Below are 18,653 nucleotides of genomic sequence, written 5' to 3' on the forward strand. Positions count from 1 at the left end.
TCCTCTTTCACTTTCATCAAGAGGCTCTTTAGTTCTTCACTTTATGCAATAAAGGTGGTGTATCTGAGGTTATTGATATTTCTCCTTGCAATCTTGATTCCAGCTTGTGCTTCATCTAGCCTGGCATTTCACATGATATACTCTGAATAGAAGATAATAAGCAGGGTGACAATATACAGCCTTGACGTACTCCTTTCCCAATTGGGAACCAGTCTGTTGTCCCATGTCCAGTTCTAACTGTTGCTTCTTGACCTGCATACAGATTTCTCAGGAGGCAGGTCAGGTGGTCTGGTAGTCCCATCTTTTGAAGAATTTTCCACAGTTTTCTTTGATCCACACAGTCAAAGGCTTTGGCATAGTCAATAAAGCAGAAGTAGATGTTTTTCTGGAACTCTCTTGCTTTTTTGATGATCCAAGGGATGTTGGCAATTTGATCTCTGGTTCTACTGCCTTTTCTAAATCCCTCTTGAACATCTGGAAGTTCACGGTTCATGTACTGTTGAAGCCTGGCTTGGAGACTTTTGAGCATTACTTTGCAGCGTGTTGCTGCTGCTGCTAAGTTGCTTTAGTCGTGTCCGACTCTGTGCAACCCCATAGACGGCAGCCCACCAGGCTCCACCATCCCTGGGATTCTCCAGGCAAGAACACTGGAGTGGGTTGTCATTTCCTTCTCCAATGCATGAAAGTGAAAAGTGAAAGTGAAGTCGCTCAGTCGTGTCCGACTGGTAGCAACCCCATGGACTGCAGGCTACCAGGCTCCTCCGTCCATGGGATTTTCCAGGCAAGAGTACTGGAGTTAGATGAGTGCAATTGTGCAGTAGTTTGAACATTCTTTGGCATTGCCTTTCTTTGGAATTGGAATGAAAACTGACCTTTTCCTGTCCTATGGCCACTGCTGAGTTTTCCAAATTTGCTGGCATATTGAGTGCAGCACTTTCACAGCATCATCTTTTAGGATTTGAAATAGTTCAACTGGAATTCCATCACCTCCACTAGCTTTGTTCGTAGAGATGCTTCCTAAAGCCCATTTGACTTCACATTTCAGGATGTCTGGCTCTAGGTGAGTGATCATACCATCGTGGTTATTTGGGTCATGAAGATCTTATTTGTATAGTTCTTCTATGTATTCTTGCCACCTCTTCTTAATATCTTCAGCTTCTGTTAGGTCCATACCATTTCTGTCCTTTATTGTGCCCCTATTTGAATGAAATGTTCACTTAGAAGGCTAAAGATGTTTCTGGAAGGGTGTGAGGGACAGCCCTGAAGTCTAAGTGCCTTCATTACTGCCACTGTGTCATCTTCAGTTCAGTTCAGTCGCTCAGTCGTGTCTGACTCTTTGCCACCCCACGAACCGCAGCACGCCAGGCCTCCCTGTCCATCACCAACTCCCAGAGTTTACCCAAACTCATGTCCATTGAGTCAGTGATGCCATCCAACCATCTCATCCTCTGTCGTCCCCTTCTCCTCCTGCCTTCAATCTTTCCCAGCATCAGGGTCTTTTCCAATGAGTCAGCTCTTTGCATCAGGGGGCCAAAGTATTGCAGTTTCAGCTTCAACATCAGTCCTTCCAATGAACACCCAGGACTGATCTCCTTTAGGATGGACTGGTTGGATCTCCTTGCAGTCCAAAGGACTCTCAAGAGTCTTCTCTAACACCACAGTTCAAAAGCATCAATTCTTTGGCACTCAGGTTTCTCTATAGTCCAACTCTCACATCCATACATGACTACTGGAAAAAACATAGCCTTGACTAGATGGACATTTGTGGACAAAGTAATGTCTTTACTTTTTAATATGCTGTCTAGGTTGGTCATAACTTTCCTTCCAAGGAGTAAGCATCTTTTAATTTCATGGCTGCAGTCACCATCTGCAGTGATTTTGGAGCCCCAAAAATAAAGTCAGCCACTGTTTCCACCGTTTCCACATCTGTTTGCCATGAAGTGACAGGACCGGATGCCATGATCTTAGTTTTTTGAATGTTGAGTTTTAAGCCAGCTGTTTCACTCTCCTCTTTCACTTTCATCAAGAGGCTCTTTAGTTCTTCACTTTCTGCCATAAGGGTGGTGTCATCTGCATATCTGAGGTTATTGATATTTCTCCTGGCAATCTTGATTCCAGTTTGTGCTTCTTCCAACCCAGCGTTTCTCATGATGTACTCTGCATAGAAGTTAAATAAGCAGGTGACAATATACACCCTTGATGTACTCCTTTTCCTATTTGAACCAGGCTGTTGTTCCATGTCCAGTTCTAACTGTTGCTTCCTGACCTGCATACAGGTTTCTCAAGAAGCAGGTCAGGTGGTCTGGCATTCCCATCTCTTTCAGAATTTTCCACAGTTTATTGTGATCCACACAGTCAAAGGCTTTGGCAGAGTCAATAAAGCAGAAATAGATGTTTTTCTGGAACTCGCTCTCTTTTTCGATGATAAAGCGGTTGTTAGCAATTTGACCTCTGGTTCCTCTGCCTTTTCTAAATCCAGCTTGAACATCTGGAAGTTCACGGTTCACGTTATTGCTGAAGCCTGGCTTGGAGAATTTTGAGCATTACTTTACTAGCGTGTGAGATGAGTGCAATTGTGCGGTAGTGTGAGCATTCTTTGGCATTGCCTTTCTTTGGGATTGAAATGAAAACTGACCTTTTCCTGTCCTGTGGCCACTGCTGAGTTTTCCAGATTTGCTGGCATATTGAGTGCAGCACTTTCACAGCAGCGTCTTTAGGATTTGAAATAGCTCAACTGGAATTCCATCACCTCCACTAGCTTTGTTCGTAGTGATGCTTTCTAAGGCCCACTTGACCTCACATTTCAGGATGTCTGGCTCTAGGTGAGTGATCACACCATCGTGGTTATCTGGGTCGTGAAGATCTTTTTTGTACAGTTCTTCTGTGTATTCTTACCACCTCTTCTTAGTATCTTCAGCTTCTGTTAGGTCCATACCATTTCTGTCCTTTATTGTGCCCATCTTTGCATGAAATGTTTCCTTGGTATCATCTTGGATGACCTCTAAAAGTCTCAGTTTCCTCATCTGTAAAATGGGGAGACTAGAGGAGTTACTTCTTATATGTGTGTAAAGAGGGCTAACGCAGCACCTGGCTTCGAGTAAGTGCTCAAGAAGTCAGCCATTCTCTAATCCAGGTCTGAAGTCCTCGATTTCTCAGGAAGCTCTCAGATTCCCAGAGTTTCCCAGTCCTGTCTCCTTGTCCCTCTGAGGTAGTCAATGCTGAGGCACAAAATAAAAGCTGCCATTACCTGGGCACCTCTGGACGCTGGCTGCTGTGCCTGGGCACTGCCCCTAGGGGCTCCCTTCAGGGGACCCTTCAGCCCAGGCTAACTGGAGCCCAGCTGTGCCCCGAGTCAGAAGAAATCAGTGATTCTAAAGATATAGGAAAGCGGGCCTCATGAAGGGTAGTGTGCTCTGTGCTGAAAGAGGCATCACTTTGAAATCATGTTGCCTTCATACATGTTGAATTTCTGCTCTGCCAGTTGCCAGCTGTTCATCTTGGGCAGGTTACCTAGCTTCTGCAACCTCCAGCATCCTCATTTGTAAAATGAGCATTATTATGAAAAAGGATGATTCTGAGGGCTAAATATGCTAAGGCTGTAAAGCCCTGAGCCAAGGGCTGGCCTACACAGATGGTAACTAATCGCTGTTTGTGGAATGAATGAATGAATGAATAAGCTAGTGGGTGGAGCTCTGTTTGCTGTTGTCAGATGCCCTTGAGGGAAGGCTTGTGAGCTGGTAGAGGTGGGCGTGGGGCAGGGACAGGGGCCACACACAGGCAGGGGCAGGGAGGGAGAGGGGAGAAATACCCAGATCATCATAACTCATGCACACACAGAACTCAGTGTGCGCCGTATACTCCTCAATGTTGTCGTCAGTTAACTCATTTCATCCTCTGACAAGCCTACGAGGTAGCCTTTCCTGTATCCCCATTTTACAGATGAGGAAACTGAGCCCAGACAGGGAGAGGAGCTAGATCACACAGCTAGTGAGGGATGGAGTGGAAGCAGGCAACCTGGCTCCAGAGACCATATTCTTAACCAACATACCGTATCCACCATCCCAAGCTTTTTTCCTTTTTTTTACAAATTGATTTATTTATGGCTGTGTTGGGTTGCTGTGGGCTTTCTCTAGCTGGGGAGAGCAGGGACTACTCTCTAGCTGCGGTGGGCAGGCTTCTCATTGCAGTGGCTTCTGCTGTTGTGGAGCATGGGCTCTAGGGAGCATGGGCGCACTAGTTAGACTTTGTTGCCCCATGGCATATGGGACCTTCCTGGACCAGGGATTGAACCCATATCCCCTGCATTGGCAGGTGGATTCTTAACCACTGGACCACCAGGGAAGCCCCCTGCCCCAACATTTGACCATGTCCTTTGAGCTGTGAGAGGTGGCATCTTCATCTCTGCCACCACTCTGGTCCTCACTGGGCTGTGGGACTGATCTCCAGAGACCCTCTTCCCCACTGAGAAGAAATGGGCAACATGAGAGAGTGGGTATTTCCTGACAGGCCCGGCCCTTGAGGGCAGGCCAGGCCCCAGGGACCATCACCAGAACCCTAAGCTCTGGCCAGTTGGCAGCTGACTTGTCGGGATGCAGAGCTTTCAGGCTGAAGAGCCCACACGGGGATGGGCAAAGAGGAGGATGCAGGGGCATCTCTGCCCAGTGCCCTGTTGGCCACAGCGAGCCGGGGGGCCAGGAGCCGTGTGAGAGGAGGCGCCCAGGATCCTCACGGGGCCTGGGTACCTGCCACATGCTCTTGGGCTGAGGGTTGGGTCGGCCAGGGCCGTTAACTCATCAGAGGAGGCAGAAACCTGGGGCTCTGTTTGGCAAACTTGTGGGGGTTGCTCCCTGCTCTGAGCTGTAGGCTCCTCAGCTGTAAGATGAGGGAGCGGGGGTCACGGTCTAGCTGCACCCGCCTCAGAGTTAGATGGGTCTTGTGTGTGTCAGTGCATGTGGAAGACATGCTTAAACTCAGGAGCCAAGCAACCCTGTGAGGGAATGAGGCGATGTGGACCGCGAGGGCTCTGGGGCTGGGTGGCCAAGCTCAGAGTGGCTCGGGTTAGTCATTTCAGCTGTGAGCCACTCGGTAAACAGTGATGACACCATGTGTGTGAGCCTCGACTGGGGGGTGACGTGCCTGCAGCGTGCTCTCCTTCAGCCCTCGCCACGGCCCTCTGCGGCGTGCGCTGCCATCAGCCCCACGTCACAGAGGGGAGACTGAGGCTCCGAGAGGTCACCTCCGCATCTGCTCACGCAGCAGCAAAGTAGCAGAGCCAGGATTCTAACTGGGGCAGCCAGCTTCACAGCCCAGCTGCTCCGCCAAACCTGCCGGGGAGGGCTGTCTGAAAACAAAATGAGACCTTCCAAAGTGTGAGCTCAGGGCCTGGCACCTTGTGCCAGGCAAACGTGAACTGCTGCTGTCCTTTCTAACTGGCTTGGTGCCTGGAATCCCCAGGCCCCTGGGCCGTGTTTCCACAGGGACGGGGGTCCCTCTCCAGCCCTCTGCTGCCTCACACTCCTGTTCTCCTTCCTCCCCACTAGGACGTCGCCACAATGCAGTTCTGCGCCAACAAGCTGGACAAGAAGGATTTCTTTGGGAAGTCTGACCCCTTCTTGGTGTTCTACAGAAGCAACGAGGATGGAACGTGAGTTCTCCGGCAACACTTTCAGGGGCACGGGTTGGGGGGTGGGCTGAACGGTGATGGCTTGGGCTGGCTTGGGCCCCTGCTCTGGGTAGACATCAAGGGGCCCCAGGAGCTCCAGGGGCTCCTGGCTGCACAGATGGGGCTGGTGGGGGACAGATGGCAAGCCCTCAGTGACATTCTGAGGGTCTTAGTGATGGTGAGTGCTGTGTGTGTCAGAGATGGAGGCAAAAACAAGCGAGAATTCGGGGTCCATCTGACAGTCCACTCCTTCTTCAACATCGATCAGTCCCCATCTCTAAACCTAGTCTTCACCCATCCACAGCCCTCTGACACCCCACGACACATGTCCTCCCACTTCTTCCTCCTCAGCGTGGCAAATCTGCACCCATCTCCCCACCTGGCCCCACACTCTGCCACAAGCTTCATTCAAATTCCCTCCCATCTTTGAAACCAACTCCCCCCTCCCCAATCTCCTTCCCTCTTCTCCTTCATCTGGAAGCCACCCACAGTATGATGGAAAGACAGATGACTCGTTAGCCAATGTAGGTCAGTGATGTACACAGAGGGACAGATTCTAGGTTGAGGGTCTGGGGACCTGAGTCCTCTCCACCAACCGGCTGTGTGACCCCAGACAAGTGTGCCCCCTCTCTGGGCCCGTTTTCTCATCAGTGAAATGATCTGGTTGGATGAGGTGGTCTCCACGGTCTCTTTAAGCATCATAGCTCTGGGAGGCTGCTGCCACTTACGGCTGGGATTCTGCAGAATGAGGAAGCCAAGGGGCCAGGGAGGTTAATTAGAGAAGCGCTGCTGGAGAGGGAAACTGGGGAGCAGGTTTTGAAGGAGAGAAAGAAAATGGGTCCATGAGGGTTGGGGGTTGGGAGGGGAGGGGAAACTCAGGGAAGAATAACAGTCTAGAGAAACAGTGTGTGCAGAACTAGTGTGCCCTGAGCAGAGGGCAGGGAGGCCTTGCTAAGGCCCCTCGAATCTGAAATTCGTATGTGTGTGTGTGTGTTGGGGGGCAGGGCAGCAGCAGAGAGGAGGTGTTTAACTTCAACGGAAAAACGGATTTTTAAACCTGAACGTACAAAACAAGGGAAATTTTGTACGATCATTTGCATAACAAAAGGATTCTTTGTCTCACCAGAGGACTCCTAGCAGAATTTCTTTAAATAATCCTTGTTGACTTTGATTTGACTTGAGGGAGGGAGGGACAGGTCAGAGTGATGTTCTGGGTGCCCATGGAAATGTCCACTCAGCTCCCCTCCGGCGGGGCCGCGCCAGGGCTGGTCTCAGAGGGGAGGGCCGGGCCGGCAGCGGGGAGGGGCTTGGGCTCTGGAGCAGGAGATGGGTGTGTTGCAGGGTGTTAGCCCATGATTAATCTGGCAGAGCGGTGTGTAGGATGGATGGGGAGGGGGCGGGGGCTGGGAGAGACTCGTGACTGACACGGTGAGCAGGTGGGAGGTGCTGAGCCCGGCGAGCTGCGCGGTGGAGACTGGCAGGGGCGGAAGCGGGAAGGGAGGATGGGGCGAGAGGCCGGTGCTTGGCCCGGCGTGGCAGAACTGGGGTGGGGGCTGCAGCCACACCCCCTCCCCGGTAGAGGAACTGCGGGGAACCCAGAATGTTGAAAATAACAGAGGAGTTGGTCAGATGGGGCCGGCGATGGGGGGTTATTTGAGGGCGGGTTTCCCTGGAAGCAGGGGCTGGGTCTCTCTGGGGTGGGGGGATGGGGGCAACCCAGGGCAGCTGGAGAAACTGATCCAGAGGGAGTGAAATGTCACGCCTGCCATCCCAGGAGGGAAAAGGGCAGGAACCATCCACAGAGCAGCCCCTGTGCTGCCGGCCCCTCAAACACCTCGTGTCCTTCAATCAGAATCATTCGACTGGGAGCAGGAATGTGGTGATGGACAGCCAGGCTCGCCAGTGGCTGCCGGTCATCAGCTATGTAACCTTAGGCGAGTGTCTGAGCTGATGGAACTTTCTGGGATGGTGGAAATGTTCTGTATCTCACTGCCCCATATGGTCGCCACCATGTATAACTGCTGAGCCCCTTGAAAGGGATTAGAGCGACTGAGAAACTGAATTTTTTTTAACTTTCATTTCAGTTAACTTAATGTGAATAGCCACGTGTAGCTAGTGGCCGCCATTCTGGGCAGTGGAGCGCTACCCTCTGCGGTTCAGTTTCTTGGCGATGGGGAAAATCCTAACACTTCCCTCCCAAGGAAGCCGTGAGGATTAAATGAGTTAATTCGGGTTATTAGAGCAGGGCCTGGCGGCATTCGTTACGGTTCTTTCGGGGAGCTGGGGGAGCGCAGTCTCTCCGCTGGGGCTGCACAGCTGGAGGCAGCCGCGCTGGGACCCCAGCTGGCATCTGTCTGAGGCTGTTGGTTCTCACCGCCCACCCCCGCACCCCACCCGCGGAGCATGTGTTGAAATGAATTGAACTGAGCTGGGAGATGACTGCGGGGACCCTTTCCGCACCAGGGCCTCCTACCCGCCTGCCGGTGGCAAGTACATCAGGGGATCAGGGGCCTGTGGATTTAGCGATGGAAGCGGGGAGGTTGGGGAAGCATAAAGAAAGTGGTTTCAGGCAGGAGTCTGAAGCGGAAAGCAGACCTCACAGGGCTCAGGAACAAAGACATACAGGGAGGACTTGAGGCTTCAGAGCGTAGCCGGCTTGCTCAGGCAGTTTGGCCGGCCTGGGAGAGGAGCTCGAGAAGGCAGGTGAGGAGGCCGAGAGGGTCCACAGTAGGTCTGGTGTCTGTTCAGGTGGGCAGTGAGGGCTTTTGCGAGGTGTGAACCTCCCCCGCCCCAGCCCCGCACCACCAGTTGCTGCTCCAGAGTCTCCCTTCTGTCCACTCCCCTCATCCCGCCCCACCCCAGCCAGGCTCCTCTTCCTGCCCAACCTGCTGCCCCAGCCTGCGGGCAGCAGTGGCCCCTCCTCCCCGGTCCCCATTCCTCTCATCACCAGCTCTGGGGTGTGTGGGGAGGTCTCCCACATGAACCTCACACTCCAGCGGGTGGGCGAGAAGGAGCACAGAAGAGAAATGCTGAGCCGTGGTGACAGAAATGACATTTTGACTTGAAAATTGCCAGAGAAGAAATGGCACAGGGCTGTGTGCTTAAAGGCAGGGCCCAGGCACCTTCCCAGGTGACCTTTCCAAGCCGGGAGGTAGCTGGGGTGGGTGCTGGGGAATCTCAGGGGCACAGACCCAGCCCTAAGCTCCACTCGGGCTCCCAGCTGCCCCTCCATGGGGGCTTCCAGGGCAGGGCCCCGTTAGGCATGGCATGGGGAGTGGGCCAGGAGCTGGATGGGCACCCAGCTGGGATGAAGCCAATTCTGCACTTTCAGTTTGCAAAGCAAGCTCATGCATTCAGACTCGAAGAACCGAGAGGGTCTTAGAGATCATCTCAGCCAGGGGCTTTAATATCATTGGCTTGAAATGCCAGTGAGGGCTATGGAGACTCTCCTCTGAGAAATACATTTATTCGTTAGTTCATTCCAAAAAAATACTACATGAACACCTGACTAAGGTCCAGGCGCACTTCTGAGCGCTAGAGTTATACCAGGGAACAAAGAAGACAAAGCCTTGACATTATGGAGCTTACATTTTGGTTTCAGACTGTAAAAGAAATGAGAAAGACCAGTCAAATGTCAAATAGTGACAGATGGGATGAAAATAGCAGACTGAAAGGGACTAGGAGCTGTCAAAATCAGGGGACCAGGGGGCTGTAAATTTTAGATAATGGTGCTCTGGGCAGGTACTCATGTCACAGACATGACATTTGAGCAAAGACCTGAAGGAAGAGATCAGGTGAGCCAGGAACATGGGAATCTGGGTGAGAGTGGTCCAGGCAGCGGACAGCAAGCACGTGAAACTCAGACACCCAGTTCCACCAATGATTTCAAGGGTTCACAGATTCCTAAAGCAATGCCCCCAGATCCTTCCATGGGTCTCAGATAAAGAAAGTCTGATAGTGGCCAAGTCCCTGGGATCACAGGTGAGGAAACAGAGGCCCAGAGAGGGACAGGCTTATTCAAGGCCCCCCAGAGAGCATCAGGGGCCAGAACCACATCTCCTGACAGTCCTGCCTGGTGCAGGAATCCTCTCTGCAGCATTTTCAAGAGATGGCTATCTAACTTCAGCTTGGATGCTGCTAGTGACGGGCAGCTCATCATCTCACAGAGCCGTTCTCTCTACTGAGTGGCACCTGCCGAGACGGGCCCGCCAGCCCCTCTGGTGTCAGGACTGACGGCCCCCCTTCTCTCCTCTGCCAGGTTCACCATCTGCCACAAGACAGAGGTCGTGAAGAACACCCTAAACCCAGTCTGGCAAACTTTCTCCATTCCCGTGAGAGCCCTCTGCAACGGGGACTATGATCGGTGAGATGAGAAACTGTCCCTCTCCCCAAGCCCAGGTGCGGGACGCATGGTCGCGTGGATGAGGGCCAGCCCATCGGTAGGAGGAGACCTCCTGGAGCTGCGTGCTGGCGGCCCTGTTGAGGGCGGGCCTGGGAGTCCCTCTGCCTCCCTGGGCAGTGTCTGCTTTTCATCTCTTCACAGCCCTTCCCTCCCCACGCCCCGTCTCTTTCTTCCCAATCTGAGTTCCCATTGGTGGAAACCCTCCAAGACTGGGGGTGAGGGGTGGGGCTGGAAGGTACCAGGGATTTCTGGGAAGCCAGGGTGTTGGGGCACCAGGCCTGGAGCTCAGTGGCTGGTCTTTTCACTTTTCACTGTGCCCCAGAGGGCAGATCTAATTGCAGGCAGAGGTGGCCTGGTCCCCACCTGCCCCATTTCCTGGCTGAGGGACTCTGGGGAGTCAGGATCCTAGGATATGCTCTGCCAGACAAGTTGCCATAAGTGGGGGTGAAGGATGCAGTGCAAAGAGCTCGTGGAGTTTTTTTTGATCCTTCAAAGCCTACTCATAATACACGTCCTCACTGAGTGCAGATTGCTGAATGTGGATACCAGATACGTACTTTCTAACCCTGGCTCTGTGATGAAAAGGCACTGTCAACCTGGGCCGACTCTGGCCTGTCTGAGCCTCAGTTTCCTCATCTGTAAACTGGGTATTTAAACATCCACCTACCTTGTAGGGCTGCTTTGACGCTCACATGATACAACCTATATAATAAGGCTCTGGTTTGGAGACCTGGGTTCAATTCCTGGTTCGGGAAGCTCCCCTGGAGAAGAAAACGGCAACCCCCTCGAGTATTCTTGCCTGGAGAATCCCATGGACAGAGGAACCTGGCAGGCTAGAGTTCGTGGGATCGCAAGAGTTGGACACGACTTCGTGTTACCTTTCTTTCTTTCTTGCATAAAACGCTTCCCTGGTGGCTCAGTGGTAGAGTCCACCTGCCAATGTAGGAGACACAGATTTGATCCCTGGGTTGGGAAGATACCTTGGAAAAAGAAATGGCAACCCACTCCAGTATTCTTGCCAGGGAATTCTCATGAACAGGGGAGCCTGGTGAGCTACAGTCCATGGGGTTGCAAAATAGTCAGACACGACTTGGCGATTAACAGCAACAATGCATAAAACACCATTCAGTGTTTCATCCACAAATGTTTGTTGACTCCCTGCCATGTGACAGGCACTGCGTCAGATGCTGGGAAGTCAGCAGGAAGCAGAACACACAGTCTTCACCCTTCACCCAGCCTCTGGGAGTTTACATGCTAGTGGGGGAGGCAGACATTAATCCAATAATCACACAAAGAAACGTATAATTACAAATTGTGGTAAATGCGACGGGTGGGGGAAAGGGGTTTGTGGGACGGAGCTGTAACACAGAATTGGTCCGTGTTTAGTCACAAAAAACCAGCCTGGTTTCCTGGTGATTGCTAGAGCTGGTGGGCAAGCTGGTAGGGGCTTCCTGGTCAGGGCTGCCCAGGTGTCCCTGAGGGAGCTGGGCCTCTGCTGGCCATTCCGACAGGGACACTCGGCTGTCAGAACAGACGCCTCAGGGCACCCCGGCTGGTGGCATTGGCGTGGGTTCCCCAGTGTTCTGTTCCCAGTGGCTCCTGATGGGGTGTGTGCGGTGGGTGAGGGGACAGGAGTGAGCAGATGGTTGGCCTCCAGGCACCCCTGTCTCCCTCCCTCTAAGGCTGCTGATCCAAGAGATGAAGCAGCTTCTTTTTCCTGCCTCTTGGCTGGGACAAAACCACCACAATTTATTCCGCAGGTGGTCATGGGGCACCTACTGTGTGCTGGGCAGCTGTATGGCATTCAAGGGAATGTAGCTGCATTTCCGGGCTTCCCGGGTGGCTCAGTGGTAAAGAATCCACCTGCCAAGCAGAAGAGGCAGGTTTGATCCCTTGGTCAGGGAGATTCCCCGAGAAGAAAATGGCAACACACTCCAGTAGTCTTGCCTGGGAATTCCCATGGACAGAGGAGCCTGGCGGGCTACTGTCCATGGGATTGCAAAAGAGTTGGGCATGACTTAGTGACTAAAGAGCAGTGGCAGCCACATGTCCATTTTCAGGGGGATTATAGCCTGACCACAAGGAGCACACATGTGCATACATGTATTTTATTTTAGTAGTATTATTTTGGCCACCCCGCTTGACATGTGGAATCTTAGTTCCCTGACCAGGGATCGAACCTGCTCCCTCTGCAGTGGAATCATGGAGTCTTAACCCCTGGGCCACCTGGGAAGTCCCTGCACACATGTATTTTAGATAGCTAAATAGCTGTGCAAAATGAGGCTGGAAACAAAAAGAGGCATTTCAGTCTAACAAACTCCTGTGTCTGGCCAAGTCCTGGGCCTTCTAGGGTGGTGGGGAATTGGCGGGGTTGAAACGGTAGTGTCTAAAGGAGGCTCAGGGGAGATTGGAAGGTTCAGGGGGTCAGTTCCTGGGGACCAGGAGGAGGGGTCAGTTCCTGGGGACCAGGGCTGTAGGAAAAATGGTTGGGATAGAGAGAAAAGGAGGGGGACGTTCAAGGTGGGGGATGGAAGGATGTGGCAGCTCAAGTCTCAGGGGCATCCAGCTGACCCCCCACACCCCTACATCCCAGGGTAGGCCTCCTAGGAGCCTCAGAATCCAGCCTTGTCAGGGTCAGCCAGGAGGGCAGCCTGGCTTAGAGGCCTGGGCTCACTGTTCAGCCATCAGAGGAATTGAGGGCTGGTGAGGAGGTGCAGGTCACGAGGAAAGTCCAGGTGGGCTCCCATATCCCCAGCCCATGCTGAGTCCTGGACTGGCTTCCGCCCGAGATGGCCACAGGCAGCTGGGGCCCTCCTCCAAAGCCAGGAACAGGTTGACTGTGATGTGACTGACTGTGGTGTGAATGGAGCGGTCACATGTGTCATCCTGGCCTGGTGAGCCCTAGGGTCACCTACATACCCAACAGCCACTCAGGAGTGCTAGAATTTAGGAGGCCCCGCTGGGCAGGAGAGGGTGGGCCTTGTTCAGGAAAGCAAGGCCCCTTTCCACACCTTCCAGGACACCTCTTACAGCCTCACAGGGCACATTGGCTTTAATCCAGGAGGCCTGTCTTCTAAGCCAGCCAGATACCGGGCGCTGTCTTGGGTGCTATGGACACAATGAACTATCAGATCCAAGCCTCCTTCTGAGGTTGCTCCCAGGCCAGGGTGGGAGACAGACGGGTCATAATCATAACAGCAAAGGCTCCTATAACACTTTCGAGGTAATTGATGTATGTGAACTAATTTAATCCTCCCAACAATTAGTAACCTCTTCTGAAAAAAGGTACAAATACCACCCGCATCTCATTGGTAAAGAGACTGAGGCCCAGAGAGGTTAAGTGACTCACCCAGGGTCTTACTGCCAGTCAGCGGTCGTTCCAGAAGCTGGACCCCGGCAGGCTGACCCTAGAATCTGTGTTCTTAAACTCCAGCGCTCTGCTGACAATTGGTCAGGACATGGGGTGGGTGTGGTGGGATTGGAGAACAGCTCTCAGAAAGCTTTGCCCGCAGGCTGGGGCAGGTCTGCTTTGCGTCTGGAGGTCAAAGGAAGACTCCAAAGGCCTGACATCTACCTGGATGAGGGAGTGAAAGAGACAAAGAGGTTATCAGGGTTTGGAGCTTGGAGGATGAGGGATGGTACCACTGATGGAAATGGGAAGTGTGACAGGGAGCCAGGGTATGTGGCTATGAGACAGGGACAGTGGGGTTCTACTTAGGAGAGAGGAAAACAGGATCTGGGGTCCCCAAGGCCCCAGGGGAAAGGCACAGGTCAGGAACAGGAGAAAAAGAGGGGATGTCAGAGAGAAAAGAGGGGTCCAGAGCCGGGCAGCCATAGCCAGAGGGGAGAGACAAGAAGAGGGTTCAAACAGAAGTATCAACTGCTGTTGTGAAAAAGAGGGCCAGGGGGTGAGAACAAGGGGTGTGGTGAGAAAGGGTAGTTTTCTTGGAATGATGGGGGTGGAAGCCAGTTAATCTTTTTAAGATTTACTGAGTCTTTAGGACACGGGCCAAATTGTGTCCTAATTGGTTGAAATACAGTATCTTATTTTATGAATTTAAATTTCACAGTAACCCTAGAAGGTGGTATTAGTGAGGTGCCCATTTCACAGATGGGGTAATGGAGGACCACAGATTCTGTAACTTTCCTGGGCAAGGAGAAGGTGCGTTTCTCTTCCCCAGAAGTCACCTCTAGTCTGGCCCTGTGATTTGGGATTCCCCTAGTTTGGGGTCGCTCTAACTGTACTGTATTTCCAGTCCACATAAGGCCAAACCCAAGCAACCCAGCTGAGCAGAACTGGAGTCAGAGGAAATCACATCCAGATCAGAATGAATCTAGCCCTCCAATAGGGGGATGAAGGCTCTTCTCTTGCCTTCTGCAGTTCCCCTGCTCTGTCCTTGAATATTCTGTGACTTGAGGATTTGTCTCTGTTCAACCAAATTCCTCTAGGCCAGGCTGCTCTCGCTCACACCCTCATGGTGAATGAGTAGCTTTTAAAAGAGTGAGCAGGGTGCTGAGTTTTCACCTGAAGAGATGAGAGGATTCCCAGGAGCCAGAGAAACTCTGGCCTGGCCTGAACAAGTTGCTTCTCCTTTAAGCCCCACTGCACACTGAGCCCTGGGAGGGGCTGGGCACAGCACGAGGGCCTCAGTTAGGAGTGTCTTATCCCAGCCCACACAGGTACCCCCTGCACCCAGACAGAGGAGGCAAAGCAGCGCTGTACAGCCGGGCTTGCCCAGTGCCCCTGCCGTCACGTCTCCTGCCTGCCTGGGCCCGTGAGGCTCGATGCTTCTCTTCTTCTCCAGAGCATCTCAGAGTAATGGGCTGACTCAGTTACTTTAGGGTGAACCCTGCAGGGCCTGTCTGCCCTGGGAACTTGTAAGCATCAGGGAAGCATACCTTCTCTTGCCTGGGAGAGGTAGAGGTTCATTAGGAACAGACCCACAGCTCGGCTCGGAGGACGCTACAGACAGAGGTGCTTGGTGTGCTGGGAGGGAAGCCGGGCGTCTCTGCCAGCATCCCCCACCCTTGTGGGCCTGCTGAGGCTCACACACACCCCGCTCTGTCATCCCTGCCCCACACATTCAGAGACCCATAGGACACCAGCTCCCAGCCCTGCGCCCAGTGTCACTACTGACCAGCTCTGGGGAAAGCCACTCCCTTTGGAATTTTTTTTTTAATATTTATTTATCTGGGTGCACTGGTTTTAGTTGTGGCTCACAGGATCTTCCATCTTCATTGCAGCAGGCTGGATCTTTCGTTGCAGCCTATGGGATCTAGTTCCCTGACCAGGGATTGAACCCAGGCTTCTGCATTTGAGCACAGAGTCTTAGCCACTGAACCACCAGGGAAGTCTCTCCCTTTGGGATTTTGTAGAAGGAGGGTCTTGTTACTCTGGCCCACTTCACAAAGTTTTAGAACATCTTAGTCAGTCAACAGGTATTTAATAATATGTATATTATGTAATGGGCTTCCCTGGTGGCTCAGCAGTAAAGAATCCACCTACAATTTGGGAGCCGCAGGAGACATGGGTTCCATCCTTGGGTCAGGAAGATCCCCTGGAGGAGGGCACGGCATCCCACTCCAGTATTCTTGCCTGGAGAATCCTGTGGACAGAGGAAACTGGCAGGCTACAGACCACAGGGTCGCAAAGAGTTGGACACGCCTGAAGCAACTTAGCACGTATGCACACATATTACCTAATAGATGCCAGGCACTGTTCTGGAGGTTGAAGATACAGCAGTATCTTCAACAAAATGAACAAAAATCCATGGCCTTGTGGAGCTGACACTTATATGCTGAATGGGAATTGTTTGGGAGACGGGAGTTTAGAAAAAAGGCTTGAATGTTTTAGATGGAACAAACATGTGTCCGGTGCCAACTGTGTGAACAATGTAGTTGCCTTCTGATAGCAATTGTAAAGTGGGTGTGATCATCCCATTTCACAGAGGAGTAGTCTCCAGGGCTTCCCCAGTGGCTCAGTGGTAAAGAATCTGGCTGCAACACAGGAGATACAGGAGTCATGGGTTCGATCCCTGGGTCAGGAAGATCCCCTGGAGGAGGGCATGGCAAACCACTCCAGTATTCTTGCCTGGAGAATCCCATGGACAGAGGAGCCTGGCAGGCTAGTCACACAGCCTGGGTCACACAGGATCTAGAGGGTCACACAGAGTCAGACACAACTGAAGCAACCGAGCAAGCACACAGCAGTCTCTGAGGGTGAAGCCTTTTGCCCAGGGCCATGCAGCTAAGCTCCTGGAAGAGCTGGGATTGCCACCCAGGGCTGCCTGCCCCAGAGACCACTGTCTCCCCTTTCTGCCTCACTGCCTCCCAGACGAGGTGCTCTGTGTTCTGAGCCTTTTTATGTCAAATAAGATGTTCATTGTGTGAGGTCACTTCATTGTCCCACACCCAGGAGCCCCTTCTCCTGGGCGCTGACCCCAGAAGTCACAATCCAACATGAGCCCTGGCTGGGCCTGTGCTCAGGGATTGGGAGCCACGACGTGCAGCCCAGGAGTGGCACACGGGGTGACCTGGGGCTGCCCAGCCAGGGCTAGACGGTGACAGAGCTGTTAGTAAGTAGTCAAAGCTGTGTCCGGCTCCTGCCACTGCCCCCCCATCTCTGGGCACTTCCTTCTTCCCCGGTTCTGGACATTGCAGCAGCCAGCCTCCTGTGACACCACCACCCCTACCACCACCACCCCTCGCAGCCATCCCTGGATCCTTGGTTGCTCAGGAATCTCACCCTCAGTGGTCTCAACCTCAGCTGCAACTTCCCATCCCCTGAGGAGCTTTTAACAATTCCCTGCACAGGCTGCACCCCCCCAGGGCAACTGATTCTGAATCTCTGGGGTGAGGCCTCAACCATCAGGATTGCTAAAGCTCCCCCATGGGATCCGATGTGTAACCAAGTTTGAAAAACGGTCATTTCATCTAGAGAGGTTAGAGGCTCTGGCAGCACATTAGAATCAGCCAGGGGACTTGTAAAAACTACCCGTGCCTGAGTCCTTTCCATACCAATCGAACTTGCCTTCTGGCGGTGGGATTTTTAAAAAACCTCCCCAGTGATATTTTTTTTTGGATCTCCAAGGCTGTGGCTATGAGTGGGGTCCTTCCACAGCCTCTGAGCGTGGGGCTGTCCCTGATCTGGTCACCTGAGGGACTAGTGTTGGTGATCCAAGGGGAGGGACTTCTTGCTGAGGTTCCTGAAGGTCCCCTGCAGAGCTGGAGGGGGAGGCTCTGGGGAAGGACTGGGAGACACTGGGGAACAGGGTCCTGGCTCAGATCCTCACCAGCTGTGTGACCCTGGACAAGTCACTGGGTGCTCTTAGGGCTCAGTTTCCCCAACTGAAAACCAGTGGCTGGAGGTCATGTCTCCAGAAGATGCATAGCCGCAGCACTTGTGGAGACTTTCAACCTAGATTCCTGGGCCCTGCCCAGAACTGCCAAGAATTGGACCTGGGCGGGGGGCAGGGTCTATGTGTCTGAAAAGCTCCCTGGTGATCTGCCAGGTGTCTAGGCTAGGATGCTGCCAAGGGCACTTTCAGCCTTGTCATTCTAGAAATCAGAAGTTGCAGAGCCCAGGTACCCAGGCTCAGGTGTCCTTCATTTAAGTAAACTGCATGTGAAAAACTACCCCAAGTGTGGCCTGAATGCTAAAGTGGAGAGAAGGAGGCATTTTTATAGAGACCCAATGCACGCCAGGCGCCTTTACCAACCTGTCTCCACAGCTGTGCTGTATGGCCCTTAATTGTTGTCGTTGAGTCGCTAAGTCCTGCCTGACTCTTGCAACCCCATGGACTGTAGCCCGCCAGGCTCCTCCATCCATGGGATTTCCCAGGCAAGAATACTGGAGTGGGTTGCCATTTCCTTCTCCAGGGGATCTTCCTCACCCAGGAATCGAACATGCATCTCCTGCTTGGCAGGCGGATTCTTTACCACTGAGCCACCGGAGAAGCCCCAGGGCCCCTCACTATGCCTCCTTTAAAATGATTTCATGCTCAGTGGGGTTAAATGACATCTCCAGGTCCCACTGCTCAGGGCCCAGCATCCCGGTCCACACCCCAGCCACTTTCCACTCTTTCCAGACCACCAGCCCACCTTCAGAGGCCTAGGTGTTTTTTTTTTTATTCCCATAATAATTCACCTCAGAGAGACGTAGTGTTTTGTTTCTTCACAGGAATTCAAAGGATTTCTCTACTTGGTGGGCTTCTGTGCCTGCCCCATTTCACGTTTTGGTAACAAAAAATCCAGTTGCTGCCCAACCTCTGGGGCATCCCTCCATTTCCAGAACAGTTTCTATGCCAATTCGGGAGAATCCACACCCACCCCCAGGCCCCATGGAGGCTCATCTGAAGGCAGACAGCGCCTCCTTCTGGGAGCTCCAGAACCCCAAGGCCGGCTCCATGCAGCCCTGAGGAGCTGGGCTGCGGCCACGGGCGGGATGATGAGATATTCATAGAACACCGGCCCAGGCAGCCGCCTCTGCCTCCCCCATTTAGAACTGAAGGCTGGAGACCTCGGCGCCCCCCATGCCTCTCCCACCTCCCCAGACCCTGACCCTGCAGAGGGACCCAGGTATCTGCCCCG

General features: G+C 52.9%; 1 protein-coding gene and 1 long non-coding RNA gene across 3 annotated transcripts in view; one reads left to right on the forward strand and one right to left on the reverse strand.

Annotated features, from left to right (window-relative positions):
* The window catches only part of CPNE5 (copine 5), a 102,521-nt gene that overhangs the window by 59,564 nt on the left and 24,304 nt on the right, over positions 1-18,653 (forward strand). For both annotated transcript variants that reach the window (XM_055571564.1, XM_055571565.1), the window contains 2 exons: positions 5,541-5,644; positions 9,921-10,025. In XM_055571564.1, coding sequence (XP_055427539.1) covers positions 5,541-5,644; positions 9,921-10,025 — 209 coding nt within the window. The remainder of the gene's footprint in view (positions 1-5,540; positions 5,645-9,920; positions 10,026-18,653) is intronic.
* Positions 9,187-13,477, reverse strand: LOC129645973 (uncharacterized). Its single transcript, XR_008711613.1, has 3 exons — positions 13,414-13,477; positions 10,732-10,897; positions 9,187-9,264 (listed from the first exon to the last, which is right to left on the reverse strand). It is a non-coding gene; the product is annotated as an uncharacterized LOC129645973 (long non-coding RNA).

This window comes from Bubalus kerabau, chromosome 3 (assembly GCF_029407905.1).
Source record: "Bubalus kerabau isolate K-KA32 ecotype Philippines breed swamp buffalo chromosome 3, PCC_UOA_SB_1v2, whole genome shotgun sequence".
In the NCBI taxonomy this organism is placed as follows: Eukaryota; Metazoa; Chordata; class Mammalia; order Artiodactyla; family Bovidae; genus Bubalus; species Bubalus kerabau.